Below are 19744 nucleotides of genomic sequence, written 5' to 3' on the forward strand. Positions count from 1 at the left end.
GTCAGCAGAGAGCACTGTGGTCAGACAGAAAGGAAATCCAAAAAGAAAAGAATTTCTTCTGTAGTATACAGCAGCTGATAAGTACCGGAAGGGTTAAGATTTTTAAATAGAAGTAATTTACAAATCTATAAATTGAGGTGTACTAAAGTGTAAAGCCAGTGGTAGGTAGAAAATTAAGGGTGACCTAGGAAGAACATTTAGGGCAAGGGCAAAGAGGATCTTACCATATTTCCAATATTGGGTCTAAAGGTAAGTCAAGGAGACCAAGTATCTAGAAATGACTCATGAGTACAATTCTGCCAACTTACAAGTTCCTCCATCCGACATATTTTAGTAACCTTATCCCACCAATGAGAGATATTAGGAGGGTCAGTAAAGAGCCAATATAAGGAGATCATCTGTTTAGCCACTGACAGGAGGTGCATTACCAGGCAAGAGGAACTAGGATAGAAAGATAAGGAGGGCGCTCCAAGGAGGACCAGCTTTGATGTAAATTGGATTTGGGTGTTCATGACCTGTCAGATGATTTTAATGATCTCTAACCAGAAAGGACAGATTCCCGGACAAAACCACCACATATGTAATATAGTCTCCCTATCAGTCTCGCACCTTCAGCAAAGGTCAGAAGCAATTAATTCATGGTCCCGAAGGAAGACAGGTGTGTGGGACAGTCTCCTTTACAATTTATGAACACTAATGCGTGGTAGTCTCTCCTTTGAAATCCTGAAGGCCAAAGTGTCCTTTATGGGGAAGGGCTCATGAGGATGAAAAGAGGTCCCTCAGTTGGAAGGAAGAGATGTGTTCCCACGGAGGAGGAATCACTATGGTATAGCGAAGGTAGGAAGGACAGAGGGGTAATCGGAGAAGGTAAGGCAAAAATCTGGGTCATTGTGAGTTGTGGATGAGGTCCCTATAAATAGTGGCATGGATAAGAGGTGAAGCATTTGTCATGCAAGATTGGGAGTATTTTGGAAACAAGAGTTATGTGTGGTCGTATGGCAAAAGAGTGAAGAGTTCCAGGTCTATGTGGAGGGGTCATGGGAATATGGTTGGGCGAACAAAAGAAAGCTAACATGTTAAGTGTATTTCTTTATATTAGACGGCAAGAACGGGGAGGGCAAAGCGACCATCCACCTACTGCAAAGTTTGATGCCAATAGGAGACACAAGGACGTTTCCCCACCCACAGAAGCCCAGAAAAAACTAAGGTCAAAACATTTTTCGGTAGGGATATAGCTACAGTATACACTAAATCAGGTTTGATAATGTGGTTAGAACATTAGCTTTAAGATAATTCTTCCAGCCAATGTACGACATATATGCAAGGTTTAAGGAGACATATGCTTCCTAAGGTCATGGAGCAGACAAAGATAATTTGTTCTAAAAAGGTCTCCAGTATGGCATGTGCCTAGATATTTTATGTCCTGGGGTAGCCAGAGACAATCATGGCAGGGAAAGCTTGTTTTGGAATAGTAATGAATAGCAGCAGGTCATCTGCAAAAGCAGCCCTTTTATACTCAAATGAGCCGACGTGTAAACCAGCAATATTCGGCTCCTGTGTAATGCATTGTATAAGGGTTTCAAATACAAGAATGTAAAGGGAAGGTGACAGAGTGCATCCCCGCCTCATGCCAATTCTTATAGTGAACAGCGGGGACAAGGTGCCATTGACTTTGATTCCAGCTTGGAAAAGATTGCTATAATAAAGGATACAAGATAAACCAAATATTATGGGTATGCTTCAAGTCACCCTATCAAAAGCCTTCTTGGCATCTGTGCCAAAAAAAAAATAAGTGTGGAAAGTTGTTTTTTTAAGCGCATGTTTTGGAAGCAAAAAACATGGGCAAGCCTTAGGATCTGAATGACATTGACAGGGGTCAAATTGTGATGGCTGTATAACTCGGTCAGAGGTTGTCCAAATTGGCAGGTTTTAAGGGGCGTTCATGGGGTAATGTGGTGGGTACTACCAAAAGTGTCCAAGGAAAAGCAATTGATGAACCAAAAACTGATTCATGGGCGCCCAAGATACATTGATGTGCATGAGGAGTGAAAATCCTATCTTTAGTAAAAATTGCATAAAATGTAATGCTGGCCATAAAAGAAAGATATCGGAACACACAGGGCATCACAGTTTGCTGTGTATGCAGCTGCAGAGCCAAAGACCAGTCAAAGTGCCCATCTAGCAAATGGAAACCTTTGGTCCTTGTATTCATGTATTTGTTACTTTGACACGTACCACCTACCTAAACATTGTTGTAGATCAGCATTGCATCAGTAAGTTATCCCTTACAGAAGTATAATGCACCCTGCCACACTCCAAGATGACAAAGAGTTGTTGACTTGGCCTCCAAATTCCCCAGATCTCAATCTGATTCAGTACCTGTGGAATGTGCTGGAATAACAGGTCTGATCAGTGGAAGTTTTTTAAGGATCCACTGTTAGCATTTAGGTACCAGATACCATACGACACTTTAAGAGTTCTGGTGGAGTCCATGCCTCAATGGGTAACGTCTATTCTGGAGACAAGAGGGGGCCCTACACATTACTAGGTTTTAAGGTTATGGATGATATATATTATATCATATATATATATATATATATATATATATATATATATATATTATAAAGCAAAGAGGTCTTTGCTTTTTAAAGAAAAAATTTATACCATCTACCCCTTACACCTCACCTCACACCCATCATATGTGGCGAACTATATATATATATATATATATATATATATATATATATATATATATATATTGGTATAAGGTGAACTTTTAACCTGAGCCTTAATTTGCTCTCTGGCTCCATGTATATAAATTTTACGTTTCACTCAGAAATCCCCTGTCCGTAGATGGACCCACACCTCAACTACCTTTTTTTATTGTACAGTACACAATTTTTTCTGTAGTATATTCATGTTTTATACATTTTTATCTTACTCAGACAAAGCCAACATATAACCACACTGTTATAAGTTTCGATTTATTTTAGTTTTTTTTAATGTGATAGAGACTATAACAAATCAGTGTAGCGCAACATTAAGTTCTTCTGTTGCTAGAAGCATTACAATTTAAAGTTATCACCCATGATATAGCCGGGTCATTTGGACAACAGATTGGGAAAAAATCATTTTCAGTCACAGTGGAAAATAATCTTTACAGTCTTCCCGGAGGCAAGAAATACAGAGTTCTGAGGTGACAAGTGCATCGATGGATGATCTGTCCCTTTCTCTCTATCAGTGGTGGGTTAGAGAGCACACAAAGGTCCCAGCAGCATACTGTACTATAAAAAGACAAAAAAGGCAGAACGGCAGCATTGGATCATCGGAGATGGGCGATTTTCATTGTGCATTCTTTCACTCTGATCATTTTCATGACATCTAAGGACACAAGGACATTAAACAGTTTCCAACACATGCAGAATTTATCCCCTTTATAATAATACCTAGAGAAAAGAGTATAAATCTTTCATATTTTCTGGAGATTCTGAACACAAAAGTCTCCGAGTATAAAGACTGTTGGGAACCTTTCAAGCATGGACAATTGATTGTTTTCACTGCAAGACTTTAGCACAGAGACTTGTTTTTCAAATGTTTTCACTGTAACTAAAATTAACTTAAGGTCACACATTTAATATTTTGTCGCATTCATTGTAATTAGTATTATACACTTGAGACACCTTAATGTTCATTTGTCTCTATTAGTGTTGAGCGGCATAGGCCATATTCGAATTCGCGAATATTCGCGAATATATTCGCAAATATTCGTCATATATTCGCGAATATTCGCATATTCGCAATATCCTCGTTTTATTTTCTCATATGAAATTTGCGAATGCGAAAATTTGCTCATGCGAAAATTAGCATATACAAAAATTAGCATAAGCAAAAATTCGTATATGCGAAAATTCGCACGCCAGTCTCACACAGTAGTATTAGAGCCTACATTACACCACATAAGCTGGAAGCAGAGAGGGGTGATCACTGTGATGTGTACTGTGAAAAAAAAAAAAAAACGAATATTCGTAATTACGAATATATAGTGCTATATTCGCGAATATTCGCGAATTTGCGAATATGCGATATTCGCGAATAAAATTCGTATTGCGAATATTCGCGAGCAACACTAGTCTCTCCAAATGACGCTAGAGGATGAAAACAGATTTAGGTTAAAGGGTCTTCTATTTGTGTGAATTAAAGAGTAGCTCCCACCATCCTTTTTTTTTTTTTCCTGTCCCTGCCTATAGCCCATCTATCCCTAACCCTCTCCCTGCCTTAAATTTTTTTTTTACATATTAAAAATGCCTTTTGTCTGCCTGGTAGTGTGCTCACTACTAGGCAGACTTCCCCAGCAGGCACCACGTCACTGATGCCTGACATCTATTAGCTGTCAGGGCATGCTGGGAGTTGTAGTGGGGAAACAACTGGAGGCATACTGTATAGGTGAACACCGTATTTGTGATGGCCGTACATCCCGCTCGCAGCCCGCAACCCCTCGGCCCCGCTGGTCCGCTCAACCCACTACACCCCCCCCATCCCACCCCCCCGCAAAAGAATAAGCAGTGAGAACATTCACATTCACGGCATGCGAGGCAAGGGAGCCTGCACGCATCCTCTTCCTTCAAAGCGCTCGCTCCCACCTGTCTGATTGACAGGCAGGGAGCGAGTGCAGCCTGACTGAATTCGGACCAAAGCCCGGCCAGCATCGGTCCGAATTCAAGCATGACACCACGCCAGGCTGCAGCCGGCCACACTAGGAGGGAGACCCCTAGTGGTCGGTTTTTAAATGTAAATTAAACCATTTTAATAAAAACAAAATAATAAAAGTATATTATAGATATGTTGTAGTACCTAAGTACTACAACATATCAAAAAAAAAAATTTGGTGATAGTGCCCATTTAAAGGAGTAGTCCAGTAGTGAACAAGTGGTGAACAACTTATCCCCTATCCTAAGGATAGGGGATAAGTTGCAGATCGCGGGGGGTCTGACCGCTGGGGCCCCCCGCGATCTCCTGTACGGGGCCCCAACAGCCCGCACGAAGGGGGCGTGTCGACCCCCCGCACGAAGCGGCGGCCGACGCGCCCCCTCAATACAACTCTATGGCAGAGCCGGAGTGCTGCCTTCGGCAATCTCAGGCTCTGCCATTGCGATGTACTGAGGGGGCGTGTCAGCCGCCGCTTCGTGCAGGGGTCAACACCCGCTATCTGGCCGGAGAGCCTGGCCCCCGTACAAAGAGATCGCAGGGGGCCCCGGCGGTCGAACCCCCTGCGATCTAAAACTTATCCCCTATCCTTAGGATAGCGGATACGTTTTTCACCACTGGACTACCCCTTTAAGTGTATTAATTGTACAATGAGAAATTTATCATTTGGGACTTTTTCACCCCATTTTTTTAGCTTGTATCAGCTGGCGTCTCACACGCAGTTCTTAAATAATCCTCTGCCAGTGAGCGGGCATGCAGGATTGATGCAAAATCTCTGAGCTCGTGTAGATTTTAGCTACAATATATACCTGTGTGCTGGCATACATTGTAATTAATTTGGGGGCATAAGTTATGCCACACCCCCTTTGTGTGATGCCGAAGCCCCACTAAACGCTATTAAAGGTTTTGTATATAGTGTGTTTTATATTTCATTTTAGACTAAACATATAACTGAGAAGCTTTTGACCAAAGAAAAGGCACTAGGTGACTTCGCCCGGGCCACGGAAATAAATGGCTCCTGCTGCTGTATGCCACAGTATATGTGGTTCTGTGATGTACACAATAAAACGTGTAAACCTAGCCTTAATCTGTTACAAAGGGAAACCTTGGTGCATGATTATATATAGGTTTCCAATGTTATATGCAGCATTGGCATTTTATTGTTATTAAGCATCTTATTTAATTCTCAGTTGACAGGAAATAACATTTTGGGGGGACATTTATTTTTCTGAAATCCTCAAAAGTTACACAATTTTCCACAGAAAGGGCAAAGTTTGTTCAGGAATCACCACTTCTGAGCTAAAATGTGGGACTTTTGAGGATTTGCACCACTGGCACTAAGGAGGTAGGGGACAAGAAGGGGGCTTTGCCCCACATGTTGGGGACATGCCCTCCTCACATGCAACTTTAGGGATGACTCAACACCTAGCTAATGTATATTTCTGTGCAGGGAGCAACGGCAGCAATGGAGCCGCTTGATTTATTTGAAAGCATGTGTCTCTTCAAGTGAACTAAAAATGGGCCGAGCTTTGAATATGTATGACACATTAAAGGGGTACACACCCCCTCCCATAGACATGAATAGAGGGGGTGTTGCGTGACGTTGCAAGGGACGTGACATCAGGATTACGGCCTCCAGCTCCGAACGTTTTGAACAAAATGTTCTGAATACTGGAGCACCAGAGTACCCCTTTTAAACACTGTAAGTGATACATTTCCCCAATATGGTTCAGCCAAGTCTAATATGCATTTGTTTATGAGTCTCAGTATGTGTTTAAGTTTGGAAACTTATAAGAACTTGTCAATGTCACTTTTATTGAATCGGAACATTCCAGATAGCTGCAGCTGACAGTAATTGTCCATAGATTTACGATCAATCCTTTCCTCTCTGTAACCGGCAAATGTTCTATGACATGAATTGTGTAAGCATTGGCAGATTTAGGGTGACGACTAATAATCATGTCCACTACGTCTGAATTTATATCTGTCTTTTTATTTTTCCTACAGGCAATGTACATGTTTTATGCCCTTGCAATTGTCTGTGATGACTTCTTTGTCCCTTCCTTGGAGAAAATTTGTGAAGTAAGTATGACTTGTATTTAGAATAAAAACTGTTCATTTCTGACAACCAAAAACTATAAAATATATATATATATATATATATATATACATATATGTGTGTGCCAGTGCTAAGAATACTAGTCTTAGTATATTATCATCCATACAGTATTTTAGGTGCTGTATAGTCAATGGCAGATCCTGTACAATGGTGCACGGACATAACCATGATGATTGATGTCCAGTCACGGTTCTCTGTGAATGTGAACATGGCAGCATCATTTATAGTATCCACTTGGACAAATGCATTTCTGTATCAAGCAGTAACAATATAATGTCGGTGGGATGAGAAAGACACTTGGTATAAAGAGTTTTTTCTCCATTTTCAGAGAGTCTTATAAATTGTATTTATCTTCAGATGTCTTCTAGGTTCCTAATGGGCAATATCCATTAGCGCCTATTGCTAACCAGTAAGCAAAAGAAAAGAGAAAAGGCCCAAATAGGCGCCTAGTGCATCACCCTAAAAAAAAATTTTCAAAAAAAACAAAATAAGGGGTCTAATAGATGGCCGCTCACCTGGAGCGTATAGTATATACGCATATAACATCAGTTTGAGGTAATCATGGAGGAAGCCTATAGGTCTTCAGGATGGATCCAAAGGGAGATCCTGTTGATGAGCTTAATAATAGAAAAGATGACCTTTCATCAGGCGCTCGGAGGTCCAAGGAAATCTCACAACCAGGTCATGGAGGTGGATACGAATTCAAGCTTTATTAGTATACAACAACGCGTTTCGGGGTTAGCATACCCCTTCTTCAGATTGACAAATCTGTCAATCTGAAGAAGGGGTATGCTAACCCTGAAACACGTTGTTGTATACTAATAAAGCTTGAATTCGTATCCACCTCCATGACCTGGTTGTGAGGTTTCCTTGGACCTCCGAGCTCCTGATGAAAGGTCATCTTTTCTATTATTAAGCTATTGCTAACCAGAGCGTCCATCATTTGGTTTCTGGTATCATTGTTTCCATTGGCCTCGAAAAGTTATTCTTATTTCCTAGCATAAAGTATACAGTCCTACAAACAAGAACTGCTTAGCAATTCAAATACCAAGCCCATAAACATCACGGTGAAGGTCTCAGAATTCCAGGTTTAGAATCCAGGATGTATTCCTGTAAGACTCACCGCAGTCGACTGGAACTCAGGAGATAGTAGATCCGTAGTACCACAGTGGTCTGGAGCTGGAGAGGTAGTGGATCCGCTCTACCTGTGTGGCAGATGACGTGGGCCGTGCCAGGGAGCGGAGTCTAAGGTGCCGCTAGTTTTCACCAGACCCCGCCGCAAAGCAGGATGGACTTGCTGCGGCAGGTGGCACCCACTTTTCTACCCCTGGCACGGCTTGACCACACAGGCGGCTGAGGTGAAGTGTGGCACAGAAGGGATGAGACAGGATGAAGTCTGGATAGCAGGAGGTCAGGGCAGGCGGCACAGGAGCGTAGTCAGTAGGGTAGCAGAAGGTCAACAGGCAGGAACATGATCAGGTCACGGAATGCAAGGTCTGGTACACGGCAAGGAACACAGAATACAACTTTCTCTAAGCGCTGAGGCAAACAAACATACTGCAGGGGCATGAGGGAGGAGCTGGAACTTATAACAGAGGTACAGGTGTGAGACTAATTACGGGTGCACTGGCCCTTTAAATTTCAAAGCTCTGGCATGCGCATACGAATGCCAGCCCCACCGGCTGCCAGATAGTCCCCCTTCACTTCCATTGAGACCTGTTGCGGGCCTGTCAAGTAAGGAACAGACTGAGACCAAAATAGGCCTGAGTATATTAGACTATGTCCCCTTTTTTTTTTTTGATGGGTGTCACAGGAGTCAGGCCCCCGTTAAAATAAAATGGTCTGCATGGTCTAAAATCACTTTAGTTCAGGTCACTCTTTCCAGCTGTTGCAAAGCTACAACACCTATTATGTCTGGAGAGCTTCAGGCATTATAGGAGTTGTAGTTTTGTAACAGCTGGAGCCTCAAATTGGGGTACAGTGTCATCCATTATTACTGCAAAACTTAGAAGTGATGAGAGATCTAATGGGACAGTCAGGAGAAAACACAAACATAAAATGACTCACAGGAGACGTCTTCTCTGTTGTCTTTCCTTTTCTTCTTCATCTGGCCCAGACGCCATGTCTTCTTCCAGCTCCATCTTCCTCTGTAAAGTTTGGCGCCTGGACATCATTGGTTCCTCACTCTGCCAGCCGATCCTCAGTCTCTGTATAAAGACAACAATCATTATACCCTACAAGAGACTGTGCTTCCTAAATATAATACTGCCAAACCCTGTGTACCCTGTATATTATACTGCCAAACCCTGTGTACCCTGTATATTATACTGCCAAACCCTGTGTACTCTGTATATTATACTGCCAAACCCGGTGTACCCTGTATATTATACTGCCAAACCCTGTGTACTCTGTATATTATACTGCCAAACCCTGTGTACTCTGTATATTATACTGCCAAACCCGGTGTAGCCTGTATATTATACTGCCAAACATCATGCCCTCTAAAAATAATACTACCACACACTGTGTCTTCCGTAGTGTGCACAGAGCAGCAGCATCCCATTGAAAACAAGCAAAATTCTGCTGGCGGAAGTTCGTAGTGTGGACGAGCCCTAATTCCCCCAGACCCCTCTGCCCCCCAGACCCCTAAGTCCTCCTCCAGACTCCTGCTCCCAGAGACCCCTAAGGCTAGGTTTCCCCCTTTTTTTACCTGCAAAAACACAGAAAAACTGCTACTGCCTTTTCCTGTGTTATGGTAATTTTTTGGCATTTTTTTCTTGTGCTTTTGTCTTCTCTGGAAACTTAGCCTTAGTCTTTCCCTGGTCCTTAAAGGGGTACTCCACCCCTAGACATCTTATCCCCTATCCAAAGGATAGGGGATAAGATGTCTAGGGGTGGAGTACCCCTTTAAGTCTCCCCCTTCAACACTCCTGGTCCTTCTCCACCATTCCACTTTTCTGCACCCCCTCAGTCCCCTTCACACTCCTCTGCCCCCCTTTACCAAACCCACACTTACCTTACCTCACCCCCCCCCCCACCCCAAACCACCTCACTTCAGCCTCCCATGCCCTCCTGGTCCTTCTCCACTACACTTTTCTCCACCAACCCCACCCCCAGTTCCCCCGCATTAGGTTGTAGTCTCCCCACATTACATTGGCAGTGTCCCGCACAGACATACAGCCTCCAGCCATATACAGTGTATGGCTGGAGGCTGGATTTCTGTGTGCTGCCTCACAGTGCTCCGACCACTGCTCCTCTGGTCCGGGGTCATGGTCTACTGCAATGGCCTAGGGGCCATAGCAGCAGGTCCTGGGACCGGGGGAGCGGTGGTCGGAGCACTGAAGATGACGTGTAGGTAACTTACCATGCGTGCATCCTCGTTGCTCTGCTCCTATGGGCGCACGCACGGGGCGTCAGTGATGTCCCTGCGTGCGCTACCTCCCGGCGTCCCCTGCGTTTTAAAAGTTATTGCAGGGCCGCAGAAAGGTAACGGAACATCCTTGTGTCCCGAAAAGATCTTTCAGGACACAGGGATGTCCTGCTGAATGTGAGGGGGGGAATGACAGTATTTATCTGCGTATAACACGCACTGGCATATAACACGCACCCTCATTTTCACAGGAAAATTTGAGGGGAAAAAAATAAATGTAAAATAAATGACTATGGCTCTGAACTTCCCCTTGATCCTCAGTTCCCCCCCCCCCTCCTTCCTCCCCCTTTTATCAGCCCCTGTGCCATATTTAACCACCCCCCCCCCCCCCGTCTCCTTTCCCGTGTTTTCCCCTGCTCATCATTCTACCCCCCTCCTGCTCATCATCCCCCCCTACTCATCATTCCCCGCCTGCTCATCATTCTACCCCCCTCCTGCTCATCATCCCCCCCTACTCATCATTCCCCCCCTGCTCATCATTCTACCCCCCTCCTGCTCATCATCCCCCCCTACTCATCATTCCCCGCCTGCTCATCATTCTACCCCCCTCCTGCTCATCATCCCCCCTACTCATCATTCCCCGCCTGCTCATCATTCTACCCCCCTCCTGCTCATCATCCCCCCCTACTCATCATTCCCCCCCTGCTCATCATTCTACCCCGCTCCTGCTCATCATCCCCCCCTACTCATCATTCCCCGCCTGCTCATCATTCTACCCCCCTCCTGCTCATCATCCCCCCCTACTCATCATTCCCCCCCTGCTCATCATTCTACCCCCCTCCTGCTCATCATCCCCCCCTACTCATCATTCCCCGCCTGCTCATCATTCTACCCCCCTCCTGCTCATCATCCCCCTACTCATCATTCCCCGCCTGCTCATCATTCTACCCCCCTCCTGCTCATCATCCCCCCCTACTCATCATTCCCCCCCTGCTCATCATTCTACCCCCCTCCTGCTCATCATTCCCCCCTACTCATCATTCCCCGCCTGCTCATCATTCTACCCCCCTCCTGCTCATCATCCCTCCTACTCATCATTCCCCCCCTGCTCATCATTCTACCCCCCTCCTGCTCATCATCCCCCCTACTCATCATTCCCCGCCTGCTCATCATTCTACCCCCCTCCTGCTCATCATCCCCCCCTACTCATCATTCCCCTCCTGCTCATCATTCTACCCCCCTCCTGCTCATCATCCCCCCCTACTCATCATTCCCCGCCTGCTCATCATTCTCCCCCCCTGCTCATCATTCTCCCCCCTGCTCATCATTACCCCCCCTGCTCATTATTACCCCCCCCTGCTCATTATTACCCCCTGCTCATTATTACCCCCTTCTCATCATTACCCCCTCTGCTCATCATTCTCCCACCTGCTCATCATTCTCCCCCTGCTCATCATTCCCCCTGCTCATCATTACCCCCCCTCCTGCTCATCATTCTACCCCCCTCCTGCTCATCATCCCCCCCAGCTCATCATTCCCCGCCTGCTCATCATTCTCCCCCCTGCTCATCATTACCCCCCCCCTGCTCATTATTACCCCCCCCTGCTCATTATTACCCCCCTGCTAATCATTACCCCCTGCTCATTATTACCCCCTTCTCATCATTACCCCCTCTGCTCATCATTCTCCCACCTGCTCATCATTCTCCCCCTGCTCATCATCCCCCCCTGCTCATCATCCCCCCTTGCTCATCATTACCCCCTGCTCATCATTCTCCCCCTGCTCATCATTCCCCCCTGCTCATCATTCCCCCCTGCTCATCATTACCCCCCCTGTTCAGCATCCCCCCCTGCTCATCATTCCCCCCTGCTCATCATTACCCCCCCTGTTCAGCATCCCCCCCTGCTCATCATTCCCCCCTGCTCATCATTACCCCCCCTGTTCAGCATCCCCCCCTGCTCATCATTACCCCCTGCTCATCATTCTCCCCCTGCTCATCATTCCCCCTGCTCATCATTACCCCCCCTGTTCAGCATCCCCCTCTGCTCATCATTACCCCCTGCTCATCATTCTCCCCCTGCTCATCATTCCCCCTGCTCATCATTACCCCCCCTGTTCAGCATCCTCCTCTGCTCATCATTACCCCCTGCTCATCATTCTCCCCCTGCTCATCATTCCCCCCTGCTCATCATTACCCCTCCTGTTCATCATCCCCCCCTGCTCATCATTCCCCCCTTGCTCATCATTACCCTCCCTGCTCATCATTACCCCCCTGCTCATTATTACCCCTCTGCTCATTATTACCACCCTGCTCATTATTACCCCCCCTGCTCATTATTACCCCCCCCCCTGCTCATCACTACCCCCCCTGCTCATCATTATCCCCCCTGCTCATCATTAACCCCCCCTGCTCATCATTAACCCCCCTCTCATCATTAACCCCCCTGCTCATCATTAACCCCCCCTGCTCATCATTAACCCCCCTGCTCATCATTAACCCCCCTGCTCATCATTACCCCCCCCTGCTCATCATTCTCCCCCTGCTCATCATTCCCCCTGCTCATCATTACCCCCCCTGTTCATCATCCCCCCTGCTCATCATCCCCCCCCTGCTCATCATTCTCCCCCTGCTCATCATTCCCCCCTGCTCATCATTCCCCCCTGCTCATCATTCCCCCCTTGCTCATCATTACCCCCTGCTCATTATTACCCCCCCCTCCTGCTCATCATTACCCCCTGCTCATCATTCTCCCCCTGCTCATCATTCCCCCTGCTCATCATTACCCCCCCCTGTTCAGCATCCCCCTCTGCTCATCATTACCCCCTGCTCATCATTCTCCCCCTGCTCATCATTCCCCCTGCTCATCATTACCCCCCCTGTTCAGCATCCTCCTCTGCTCATCATTCTCCCCCTGCTCATCATTCCCCCCTGCTCATCATTACCCCTCCTGTTCATCATCCCCCCCTGCTCATCATTCCCCCCTTGCTCATCATTACCCCCTGCTCATTATTACCCCCCCTGCTCATTATTACCCCCCCTGCTCATCATTACCCCCCTGCTCATCATTACCCTCCCTGCTCATCATTACCCCCCTGCTCATCATTCTCCCCCCCTGCTCATCATTACCCCCCCTGCTCATCATTACCCTCCCTGCTCATCATTACCCCCCTGCTCATTATTACCCCCCTGCTCATTATTACCACCCTGCTCATTATTACCCCCCCTACTCATTATTATCCCCCCTGCTCATCATTACCCCCCCTGCTCATCATTACCCTCCCTGCTCATCATTACCCCCCTGCTCATTATTACCCCCCTGCTCATTATTACCACCCTGCTCATTATTACCCCCCCTGCTCATTATTACCCCCCCCCCTGCTCATCACTACCCCCCCTGCTCATCATTATCCCCCCTGCTCATCATTAACCCCCCCTGCTCATCATTAACCCCCCTCTCATCATTAACCCCCCTGCTCATCATTAACCCCCCCTGCTCATCATTAACCCCCCTGCTCATCATTAACCCCCCTGCTCATCATTACCCCCCCTGCTCATCATTCTCCCACCTGCTCATCATTCTCCCCCTGATCATCATTCCCCCTGCTCATCATTACCCCCCCTGTTCATCATCCCCCCCTGCTCATCATCCCCCCCCTGCTCATCATTCTCCCCCTGCTCATCATTCCCCCCCTGCTCATCATTCCCCCCTGCTCATCATTACCCCCCCCTGTTCATCATCCCCCCTGCTGATCATTCCCCCCTTGCTCATCATTACCCCCTGCTCATTATTACCCCCCCCCTCCTGCTCATCATTACCCCCCTGCTCATCATTCTCCCCCCCTGCTCATCATTCTCCCCCCCCCCCTGCTCATCATTACCCCCCCTGCTAATCATTACCCTCCCTGCTCATCATTACCCCCCTGCTCATTATTACCCCCCTGCTCATTATTACCCCCCTGCTCATTATTACCCCCCCTGCTCATTATTATCCCCCCTGCTCATCATTACCCCCCCTGCTCATCATTATCCCCCCTGCTCATCATTATCCCCCCTGCTCATCATTAACCCCCCCTGCTCATCATTAACCCCCCCTCTCATCATTAACCCTCCTGCTCATCATTAACCCCCCCTGCTCATCATTAACCCCCCTGCTCATCATTAACCCCCCCTGCTCATTATTACCCCCCCTGCTCATTATTACCCCCCCTGCTCATCATTATCCCCCCTGCTCATCATTAACCCCCCCCTGCTCATCATTAACCCCCCCTCTCATCATTAACCCTCCTGCTCATCATTAACCCCCCCTGCTCATCATTAACCCCCCTGCTCATCATTAACCCCCCCCCTGCTCATCATTCTCCCCCCCCCCCCCGCTCATCATTCCCCCCTGCCAATCATTCCCCCCATCATTGCTCCCCCCCTCTTCCTCCTTTTTCTATATTTCATATTTCCTTACCTTGGCCGCGCTCGGCAGGCTCAGGTGATGCGTCGGGTCTTGTGGGCTGTGAGAGTGAAGTCTCCTGCGGCTCCTCTGCACAGCGTCAGGGACGTTACTCATCATTTCCTGCAGCCCTGGGGTGTAATGAAGAAAATTGTGCCCTGTGACTCGACGCATCACCTGAGCCTGCCGAGCGCGGCCAGGTAAGGAAATATGAAATATAGAAAAAGCAGGAGGAGTCCGGGGCGGGCCCACAGGAGCCGCCGCTGGTCACTGTTTTAAAGTGGCCGCGGCCGGCTATCGGGGGTCCGATCCGCTACTGAGCAGCCCACAGGGACGGGCCCCCTGCGGGCACGGGGCCCGGAGCAGGTGCTCCATGAGCCCCAATGATGATCCGACCCTGCCGGCTGCTGACATGAGCGGGGAGATGTGCTCATGGCTGGTATCTCTGGCCAGAGCGCACTGTATAACAGTTCCAGCCAGATAAGCACCAGTAACTCAAGAGTATAAACAGGCTGTTATAAAGTCACAAGTTATATGCTATACTCTTCTTACCTTTCCAGTAACTTTCCAGTCCTGCTACTCCAGGCTGTTAAGAACATTGTGAAACAGAATACATGGAAAAATGTGTCACAATGGAATTTGTTTTCTAGTATTGATTTCTAGTCCTATTCTTATCCTGGCCTTTAGTATAAACAACATTAATTTCCTCTCTATTGTTACAGACACCTACCCAATATCTCAGTCCATGTTACTTGTATCAAAAGATTGTTATTTCTGCACTATGCACATTTTGAAGGGAGATTGACAGATGGATCAACCCCATAAACCTAAATATACAGGTGGTTAGTGTAGGTGATCGTGAGTAAAACAATGTATTCCTTACCCCCAATCCGTTCAGCCTTTCACAAAATATACCCTAATCTTTAAATATGCAAATTAACTCTTAACTTCACTGGGGGTTTGAAGACGATCTGCATGCCAACCATAGGGTCCTGTTTGCCTTGCGCCACTTATCAAGGAGAAGAAAATGAATGGGATGAGTGGGATGGTGGTAACAGGACCCAGGGGATGGCGTCAGAGGTGCAGAAGGTCCTCAAACTCAACTCCAGGGCAGTTAAGAGTTAATTTGCATATTGCAAGAATGTGGTATATGTCAGGAACAGCTGCACAGATTGAGGTAAGGAATACATTGTTTTAGGTAAGTGGGGTTGATCCATCTGTCAGTTTCCTTTAAAAGGGAATCTGTCATCTATATTTGCTGCCAAGAGCTGCAGACACCATTGAATAGCTGATAGGGTGTAAAAGCAAACTATATGTTTTCTATACGTTTTGAGCTGATGTTGGTTGCCAAACTCATAAAATCACCTTTTTCATTCTCAGAGAAGTGTCATGGAGGTGGGGCCAAGCTGCCCAAGAGCCACAGCTTGGCATGCCTTTTTGCTTGTCATTACCTCCAAGCCTCCCCTTGATGTACAGGGCTCGACTTGCAACCAAAGGGAAGTTGGGAGGTATTATTGCACAATGGATACATGTGGCAAAGCATTGGCATTTAGTTTCTGGCCACACCAATGTGTACACCAGGCATATAATACAAATGTGAAGTGAATGAAGCCGTACACATAGTAGTCCAAGTTGGGTGAATGGACCAAGTGACACAGGGGAGTAGGCCCCCTCTTTTATAGGATTCCAGTTTTGTGGCATTATACAAGCACATGCCTCAAACATGTTCATAGATCCCTAAGGGTCCAAGGGATGCCAAAATAATGACTCGTTGGAATGACTTTATTTTATAGGCTATCAGCACCTGCTGTGATTTGCTATATTTGTTTACTGCCCGGTACACGTTTTTATAATGGTGGTATATGGGAAATGCATGCAATAGATGGATATCTTAAAAATAATGTGAACATATCCTCAGTACAATGAAGTTCAACTCAAGTCCACAAAATATCATGTAAAATAATAGCCTGTGGTCATGTAAATATGGAACTGAAATAGAATGAATGTATGTAAAAGTGACCTCATTTCATTGTGGATCCGATTCCTATAGTCTGCTTTACTATAAATACATAAAGTTTTTTGAGTTAGGAAAGGGTTATGCATCAATGAAACTATCCTATCAGTTTAATTAAGACGGTTGTGTATAGAAATGTGCATTCAAATGTCCATGGATTATCTTGCACTAATATTCAAGCTTCCTCTAAATATATTTATGTCTTTCCTCTCTCTACAGAGATTACAGCTCAGTGAAGATGTGGCCGGAGCTACATTCATGGCCGCTGGCAGCTCAGCTCCAGAATTGTTTACATCTGTGATAGGTTTGTGCTTATCTACTAACTTAAAGTGAATTTTCCATTATGTCAAATTTTCTCTTAAAGTGCCCAAACTGGCCCTGGTCTGGCGTTTCCCAGAACACAATAGCAGCATGACTTGTCACTGTATGCCTCATAAGCATTTCTTCTAGGAGAGTATATACACGACACATGTCCCTATAGTGCCTTCCAAAAAGAGAGAGAGACACAGATATTGACATATAGAATATGACATATTGACATATTAATTTCCTGTTTAGTTCTATTCACAAAATAAAGTGTAAATATTTTTGGGATCATGTTACAAACTATTAAAGTGTACCTGTCATCAAACCATATTTTCTAAACTAACTCAGATTTTATTTCCTAACACCCCTCCTACCCTTAAAAAAAAATTCCGAGCTTTAAAGAGCTCTGTATCATACCGTTCCCTTTGCTCACATTGTCTGAGCTCTTGGCAGGAGAAAGTGGGCGTTCCCCAACAGGCGTAACATCACTGAAGCCTGCGAGAGATGTGCCTCGCCATGCCCCGCACGCACTTCCTCAGTTTGAACTTCTGCAGGTCCAGGTTGAGACCAATCTAACTGTTTGACTTGCGCATGGAACAGAACAGAGCCACCTAGTGGCCATTTTTTCAGTCACATTAAAAACATATAAAGGTTGAGAATTTTAACAGCAAGTAAATAGCAAAGGGTCTTATAATTACATAAGGAACAATGTATTAAAAGTTAAGTTTGGTGACAGGTACTCTTTAAAGGGTACCTTTCATAAAAAAATTTTTTTTATATATATTATAGATTAATGTATGCAAAATAACTTTCCAATAGCATATTATTAAAAAATATGCTTCTTTCAATATAATTTTCCACTTTACAAAAAATGACCACTAGGGGTCTCCCTACCAGTGCTGGCCACAAGCCTTTTTTTTATAGATTTCAGACTCATGCTGGAGTCCTAAATCTCAGACTGCAGCCGGGACACAGACAAGCTCAGCACTGCTCCCTGCCTGTCAATCAGACAGGCAGGAGCCAGCACTGTGCTCATAGCACAGCAGGGCATACTCCTGACTCTGTCTTACAGAATGCCCTCATTGATTTTACTATCTGAGCTCCGGTCTTTCTTCTCTCTGCACATGCAGTCGTAAACAGAGAGGCCTCGCCCCCTTCCTCTCTCACACTAGGATGGCTAAATGAGCAGCCAAGAAGACAATAAATCAGGTAGAAAGAGGGGGGTTTTGAATGAAAAGAAACACAGGGATAGTGTCAGTGAGAGTCAGGGACAGATGGGGGCATGGATTAGGGAGAGTTTAAATCGTCATAGGTACTCTTTAAGATTAAAAGGAAAGGCTTCAGGCGGTGTAGGCCATGGGAATGATGAAGTTAGTAGGATGCAACATTCTATTAAAGACTAGGCCACTATGGTTTTAGCTCTTGTACATTAGAGGGACCTTATCCCTAAATGGGCACTGTCACTATAAGAAACTTCTGTTGAGAGAAGTGCGGGCATAACGTATTCTCTCTCGGCTCTGTGCCACATGACCAAGATGTTCTCCTAATGTAAATCTATAGGCCTGTCTCACTCACATAGACGAGGAGGGGGAGTTTTTATAACGGGTATACTTTAACCCCTTAAGAATAATGGACGTAAATATACGTCCTGATGCAATGGTACTTAACGCACCAGGGTGTACATTTATGTCCTGAACATGACAGCAGCATAATCTATCACTGTAGGTGAAAAGATAGAGAATGTTTTAAACCTCTTCTCATAATGTAGATTCATTTTTACAAACAGATGTTTTCCACTTTGTTAGCATACAGTGACTTACATCACTCATAGAGTCTTATTGTAGAAACATGTTTTTTTTGTATTGGATGCCTATATACATAAACGCCTGGTCTTCTATGCATGGACACTCTTTTGGAATCTATTGGATAACTGGGGCCCTATGGATATGTTTGGTGTGTGTGCCAAGAGTTTTCCCATTACATATACTAAATGTACTCTGCAATGCAGTGTGAACATAGTTTTATAGATGCTTAGCCTCACCCGCAGAGTTTAAAATCTTTTGGATTTTTTTTTTTTTTAGAAAGAACTAGCCGTTAGGGTTCCTTGGGAGGTTGCAACACTACTTAGGGATTCCCTTATGGTAATACTTTTAGAAAAAGTATGCAGAGTGGTCACAAGCCTTTATGTATATTGTATGTATGTCATATTCGCTCTCATATAAGGAGGTTGCTGCATGATGTCGGTTGATGTAATGTAGAGAAGGCAGGTCCATACTAGAGTTGTGTATGTTCAGGGTTCTGCTTAGTCATAAAAGTGTATGATAATAGCATCAAATGCATCTAAGGGATGTATTACTTGGCCCAACTCCCGCCCGACATGAGTTCTGATCATGTAGATCGGTATTTGTTTATGAGCCTATTACATGGCTCAGTTTCAGGCTCATGCGGCCATTTCTTCCATCTTTTGTTGGCCGCACATGTTCTATCACACAGGGTGATGTACAACCAACAAACAACAATTTTTAAATGTGTCAAGGCCCTGCTGGCCCTGTTACATAGGGTGATCATCGGTCTGTTCAGATAATAAATGCCCTGTGTGATAGGGCCCTATTTACCCATTCCATTTGGGTTAATTCCCTACACATCGGCATGGGCTTTATCAGAAGTCTAATAAACACTACAAGCCATTCCAAGCATAAAACAATTGAGAGAACTCATAACCACAATGTCAAATTATACCATTCTCTGTCTAATTGGAAGGAATTATTTTCATTCAGTCCCATAAAAAT

At 45.5% G+C, this 19744-nt stretch overlaps 1 protein-coding gene across 1 annotated transcript in view; it reads left to right on the top strand.

Annotated features, from left to right (window-relative positions):
- The window catches only part of SLC24A3 (solute carrier family 24 member 3), a 380969-nt gene that overhangs the window by 247736 nt on the left and 113489 nt on the right, over positions 1–19744 (top strand). Inside the window, exons 4-5 of the mRNA XM_056567630.1 lie at positions 6712–6786; positions 16869–16953. Coding sequence (XP_056423605.1) covers positions 6712–6786; positions 16869–16953 — 160 coding nt within the window. The remainder of the gene's footprint in view (positions 1–6711; positions 6787–16868; positions 16954–19744) is intronic.

The sequence above is a fragment of the Hyla sarda genome, chromosome 3, assembly GCF_029499605.1.
Source record: "Hyla sarda isolate aHylSar1 chromosome 3, aHylSar1.hap1, whole genome shotgun sequence".
In the NCBI taxonomy this organism is placed as follows: Eukaryota; Metazoa; Chordata; class Amphibia; order Anura; family Hylidae; genus Hyla; species Hyla sarda.